Here is a 6,457-nt window from a genome sequence, read left to right as displayed (position 1 = left end):
ACGGTAACCTTTTGCGGCGTACGACTCGAGCTCATGATTTCGTCCATCTTTTGCGCAAACTGCATATGTTTGGAAGTACTCTCCCGCAGATGTGAAAACTACAGTTCCATCGATCTTTTGTACTCCCCCCGTTCCTAAATATAAATTTTTTTAGACATTTTAAATGGATTACAACATACGAATATATGTAGACATATTTTAGAGTGTACATTCACTAATTTTGCTTTCACTTGTTGAAATCTCTAAAAAGACTCATATTTGGGAACGGGGGAATAGATGTGACATGTCATTGTGAGTTTTGTGATTCAGGAGATCATTTTGGTTTCTGCAATTGACACGCTGGGACGAACTTGTTAGAATGTGAAGCTACTGGTTAATTAGTTAGGGGCCGGGCAGGCTTTTAATGGGAGCATGCAGGGCAGCTAGCTGCGTGTGGATGGATGTCAGCCTCAGCTGCATGGAGAAGCTGGCGATGATCGAGTTTGGTCACTGATCGGCCACTCCAGCTTGGCACATTAACTCCACTGGTACCACGAGAGTCCATGCCATGCCAGAACGAGCGAAAGCGCCCAAGCACCAGAAAGATTTCTCGGCAATGAATGCATGCATGCAGCTGATGGCAATGTGCCAATGTTCCATGCATGCATGTGAGGGAGACGAGCTCTCCCTCCCTGATTGCTGGCGGTTGAAATGGAAAGAACCTAATGTTCACTTGCTCAAGAACAAGGAAGAAAACAAACGAAAGAAATGCTAATCAAGTCCATTATTGGGACACTCTTGCACAAGCAATGCAGGCAGAGGAAAGGATGCATAGCACATTAGGAGGAGGAGATTGGCGAGTAAACAATTCACCAAACAAGGTTTTCTGCTAATTAGTTGGACCACATTTGCATTGCAAGCAGGAGTATCTACATCATGTACACACAGGAGTCAACAAACGAATCGAAATGGAATCGCTAATACTAATCTCACAGGCTCACATGCAGCCTTGCTCTCCAGAAAAATGGGTGTCTGTGAAGGTGAAGGGGAACACGGGAAAGAACAGGTCGTCAGAATGTGGGCGTGAGCAGGTTGAGCAGCGACACCCTGGCGTTCACGAGCGCACGGTACACCTGCTCGCCGCTGCCCTCGGCGGCGGCCACGCACTCCTCGAGGCCGCGCACCCGGCCCATGGCCGCCTTCCTCTCCTCCTCCTCCTCGTTGCAGTACTCCTCGAACGAGAACGACACGGTCCTCCGCCGGCGGAGGAGGTCAGTCACCAGCCACATCGGGCTGGCGGGGGCGCGGGCGGGGGAGTAGGGCGTCGGCGTCCTCGGGGACGGGGCGGCGCTGGCGGCGGACTCGGCCGAGGCGGACGACAGGCCGGAGAAGATGGCCGCGGAGGCGGCGGCCACGGCGGCCGTGGCGGCGGCGAAGGCGTCGGCGAGCGTGATCTCGTCCAGGTCGTCGTCGGGGGCGGCGCGGTGGCAGAGGTCCCTGGCGGAGGACGCGAGGCGGGAGACCTCCCTGGCGGCGCGGCGCTGCGCGCGGAGCGCCGCGGCGAGGCGCACGCCGTCGCGGCGGCGCAGGGCGGAGTGCGTCTCGTTGAGCAGCTGGCGGAGCGCGACGAGCGAGTCCCGGAAGCAGCCGTGGAAGTCGGCGAGGAGGAGCAGGTCGTCGAGCAGCTGCTCCGTCCAGGGCCGGCGGAGCGCGTCCCGCGCCTGCGGGTGGTGGAGCATGGCGGAGAGGCCCGCCAGCACCTGCCCGGCCCGGTCGGCGCCGTCGGCGACCCAGGCGGGCCCCGTCTGCGCGGGCTCGTCCGCCCACCGCAGCAGCGCGCGCGCCGAGTCGTGCAGCGCGGCCACCAGCGGGTGGAGGCGGACGGGGAGGCTGATGGAGCGGACGCGCGCGTAGGAGGACAGCTTCTTGGGCCGCGCGCACTCCAGCAGGGCCGACTTGGGCGACGTGAGCGCGTCCAGCGCCCGACGGAACCCCACCGCCATCGCCGCTGGCTTCCTGATTGCCTCTGCTTGCTGGAGAGAAGCTTTTCGATCGGGCGTTTGATCCTTGGATGTGGATGTGAATGCGGTGGTCTCGGTGTGCTGCTGGTGATGGGGGAGGCGGTGCTTTATACTGGTTTATTACACGAGGAGTGATGTGACGTGGAGCGAGTGTGGTAGAGTATTGTAGCGGAGGCGGAGGCGGAGGCGGAGCCCGCACGGGGGGGCGCTGGGCGGAGCTACTGCTGGGGAACACGTTTGACTGCGGGAGCAAGGGTCGGTTGGCTAGCTTGGCCGTTCTATTCTAAAGAAAGAAGTTCGTTGGCTTGACGCCGAAGAAATATGCTTGCAAAGCCAGCCAGCTTGTGGGAGAAGCCTAGCCAGGGCCCAGGGGGAAGGGACTAGAAAAGGAAACTATACGGGGCTAAGCAACGAAAAGTTACCGTCTGTGGCGAGCTTGGAGCTTGGGGCGTTGTCTTTGGACAGTGGGATGATACTTGGAGCAAGACAAGTTAAGCAAGTGTACCAATGATCCAGGAGCTCCAGCTGTGCGTATGCAGGTCTGGCTCGTGTCATGTGCGCTCTGATAATAATGGGGCTAGTACGCATGGACTGATGGTCCAAGCAAAGTCATGTTATCACAATTTATTTATTTATATGCTCCTACACGCTAATCATTTTTCGGCTTGTCTTGTTTATGCTTGCAAGGAGTGAGTAAACTGTATTATACTAGTATTTGGCAGCTATTGTACCTAGCCAATAATATCGCTATTTTTAGAAAGGGTTGATGGAAGAATAAAATGAGCGATACCTCCAGTTCGATCGTTATGGTCAAATCAAATAATGAAAACGGGCTTACATTGATTTTGAGGGGATAGGTTGGCATTGCTTCTTGTGCACTACTCCCTCCGTAAAAAATAAAGAATTACATTTGCCCCACCGAGTATATAAAAAAGTATGCTGATATCTACGACATCAAATGTATATACATTAAACTACATTTTAAGTCATTTTCCAATTAATAACTCAACCTATCAAGAGAGCTCTCGAGTGTTTTTAGCATCAGTCAAAAGAATTCAAAGTATTACTACCTAGGAAGTTTCTTCTGAATTGGGGTCTAGCAAAAGTTTGATCCAAGCTGATAATCCAATGTAAAAATTTCTAAGGAGTAAACTTGCTGAGCGCTTGGTTGCAGCATCATCATTTAGTTTCCTTATCACAAACCAAGTATCTTTTGAATTCTCTCCCCCATTTCCATCTTGGGTGTGCGAATCTTACCCAAGTTCTCCATTACAACTACTAAGCAGGAAAGCAACTAGGGGCTGAAAATGTAAATCTTTTCAAAGTTTTCGATAACTTTGTAAAACTAAAGACACCAACAAGGAAAAAACTATAACTATACAAGATATTAAGCAAAGAAGATACTCCCTCTGACTCATACTAATTGACGTTGGTTTGGTATAAAGTTGTACTAACTTCTTTACTAAACCATCGTCAATTAATTTGGATTGGAAGGAGTAACAAAAATGAAGCAAAACCCATTGCAAAAAAATGTACCTCCCCGGCAACAACTCGAAAAACTTGGTTGATGGCAAGTTGTCAGGAAGTAAAATTTTCAGTAGGACACGTACCTCCCAGGAACAGAACCGGAAACTTGGTTGATTGCCGGGAACAAGGTGTTGGTCTCCCAAGTGGAGGAGTTTATAGTACGTTGCAAGCTTCCCTCGGTTGAGAAACCAAGGTATCAGCTCATAGAGGTACAGGTATCCGACAACAGTTGAATGATTTGCAAAGAAATAAACTGCACCTTTGTCCCCAACAACCCTAACAAGGGTTGTCAATCCTTGCTAGTATTACTAGTTGCACAAGGTAATTAAAATATAATGTGGGAGAAACATTTTTGTATTTCTGGAATAAAATAAAACTGAAAATAACACAACATGTAAAAGCTGTTGGAAGATGATTCTTATGCTAAAAACTAGACCGGTGTTCATAGATTCACCAAGTGTAACTCTCCAAAGAATAAAACTACATAAGTAACATAATCATGTGAAAAAGTGCACCATGAAATATTTCATGCTCATGCTAGACATATAAATGCGTTGACTCTACATAAGTGAGACGTCTTCATCGTATCTACTTTTCGAAACTCTTTTGCCCTTGTTTTAGACTCTAATTTGCATGATTTGAATGAAACTAACCCGGACTGACGCTGTTTTCAGCAGAATTGCCATGGTGTTATTTTTGTGCAGAAATAAAATTCTCGGATTGACCTGAAAATTGAAGAAGAATTTTTGTGGAATATATAAAAAATAATGGCGCAAGAAGTTACCAAAGGGGGTCCACCTAGAGGCCACAAGCCTGGGGGCGCCTAGAGGGCTTGTGGGCCCCCTGGACCTCCTCCGACCTCAACTCCAACTCTATATAACCCTATTCGAGGAGAACAAAATTAGAGAGAAGGACTCATTGCGTTTTACGATACGGAGCTGCCGCCGCCTCCTGTTCTTCATCGGGAGGGCTGATCTGGGGTCCGTTCGGGGCTTCAGAGAGGGGATTTCGTCGCCATCATCATCACCAACCTTTCTCCATCACCAATTTCATGATGCTCACCGCCGTGCGTGAGTAATTCCATCATAGGCTTGTGATACGTCTCCAACGTATCTATAATTTTTGATTGCCCCATGCTATATTATCTACTGTTTTGGACATTATTGGACTTTATTATCCACTTTTATATTATTTTTGGGACTAACCTATTAACCGGAGGCCCAGCCCAAAATTGCTGTTTTTTGCCTATTTTAGGGTTTCGAAGAAAAGGAATATCAAACGGAGTCCAAACGGAATGAAACCTTCGGGAACGTGATTTTCTCACTGAACATGATCCAGGAGACTTGGACCCTACGTCAAGAAACAAAGGAGGAGGCCACAAGGTAGGGGGGCGCGCCTACCCCCCCTCCCAGGCGCGCCCTCCACCCTCGTGGGCCTCTTGTTGCTCCACCGACGTACGCCTTCCTCCTATATGAAGGAGATATGCCCTAGAGGCAATAATAAAGTTATTATTTATTTCCTTATGTCATGATAAATGTTTATTATTCATGCTAGAATTGTATTAACCGGAAACATAATACATGTGTGAATACATAGACAAACATAGTGTCACTTGTATGCCTCTACTTGACTAGCTCGTTGATCAAAGATGGTTATGTTTCGTAACCATAGACATGAGTTGTCATTTGATTAACGGGATCACATCATTAGGAGAATGATGTGATTGACTTGACCCATTCCGTTAGCTTAACACTTGATCGTTTAGTTTGTTGCTATTGCTTTCTTCGTGACTTTTACATGTTCCTATGACTATGAGATTATGCAACTCCCGTTTACCGGAGGAACACTTTATGTGCCACCAAACTTCACAACATAACTGGGTGATTATAAAGGTGCTCTACAGGTGTCTCCGAAGATACTTGTTGGGTTGACGTATTTCGAGATTGGGATTTGTCACTCCGATTGTCGGAGAGGTATCTCTGGGCCCACTCGGTAATGCACATCACTATAAGCATTGCAACTAATGAGTTAGTTGCGGGATGATGTATTACGGAACGAGTAAAGAGACTTGCCGGTAACGATATTGAACTAGGTATTGAGATACCGATGATCGAATCTCGGGCAAGTAACATACCGATGACAAAGGGAACAACATATGTTGTTATGCGGTCTGACCGATAAAGATCTTCGTAGAATATGTGGGAGCCAATATGAACATCCAGGTTCCGCTATTGGTTATTGACCGGAGACATGTCTCGGTCATGTCTACATAGTTCTCGAACCCGTAGGGTCCGCACGCTTAAAGTTTTGACGACGGTTATATTATGAGTTTATATGTTTTGATGTACCGAAGGTTGTTTGGAGTCCTGGATGTGATCCCGGACATGACGAGGAGTCTCAAAATGGTCGAGACATGAAGATTTATATATTGGAAGCCTATGTTTGGATATCGAAAGTGTTCTGGGTGAAATCGGGATTTTACCGGAATACCGGGAGGTTACTGGAACCCCCCAGGGACTTAATGGGCCTTAGTGGGCTTAGGTGGAAGAGAGGAGAGACGTCTAGGGCTGGGCCACGCGCCCCTCCCCCCAGTCCGAATAGGGCAAGGAGAGGGGGGTGGCGCCCCCCTTCCTTTTTCTCCTCCACTCTTTCCCCCTCCTAAGTCCTAATCCAACTAGGAAAGGGGGGAGTCCTACTCTGGCGCACCTCCTCCCTGGCCGGTCGCACCCCCCCTCCTTTCTCCTTTATACGGGGGCAGGGGCACCCCATAGACACAACAATTGATCGTTTGATCTTTTAGCCGTGTGCGGTGCCCCCCTCCACCATAGTCCACCTCGATATTACTGTAGCGGTGCTTAGGCGAAGCCCTACGTCAGAAGAACATCAACATCGTCACCATGCCATCGTGCTGACGAAACTCTCCCTCCACA

At 48.9% G+C, this 6,457-nt stretch overlaps 1 protein-coding gene across 1 annotated transcript; it reads right to left on the bottom strand.

Moving 5' to 3' along the window:
• Positions 1 to 861: 861 nt before the first annotated feature.
• LOC125533654 lies at positions 862 to 2,114 on the bottom strand. The gene has a single exon (XM_048697033.1). It carries the CDS (start codon positions 1,980 to 1,982, stop codon positions 1,050 to 1,052), a length of 933 nt encoding a protein of 310 aa, XP_048552990.1. The 5' UTR covers positions 1,983 to 2,114; the 3' UTR covers positions 862 to 1,049.
• Positions 2,115 to 6,457: the final 4,343 nt, after the last annotated feature.

The sequence above is a fragment of the Triticum urartu genome, chromosome 1 (assembly GCF_003073215.2).
Source record: "Triticum urartu cultivar G1812 chromosome 1, Tu2.1, whole genome shotgun sequence".
Classification (NCBI taxonomy): Eukaryota; Viridiplantae; Streptophyta; class Magnoliopsida; order Poales; family Poaceae; genus Triticum; species Triticum urartu.
This window is presented reverse-complemented; position numbering and strand designations above follow the sequence as displayed.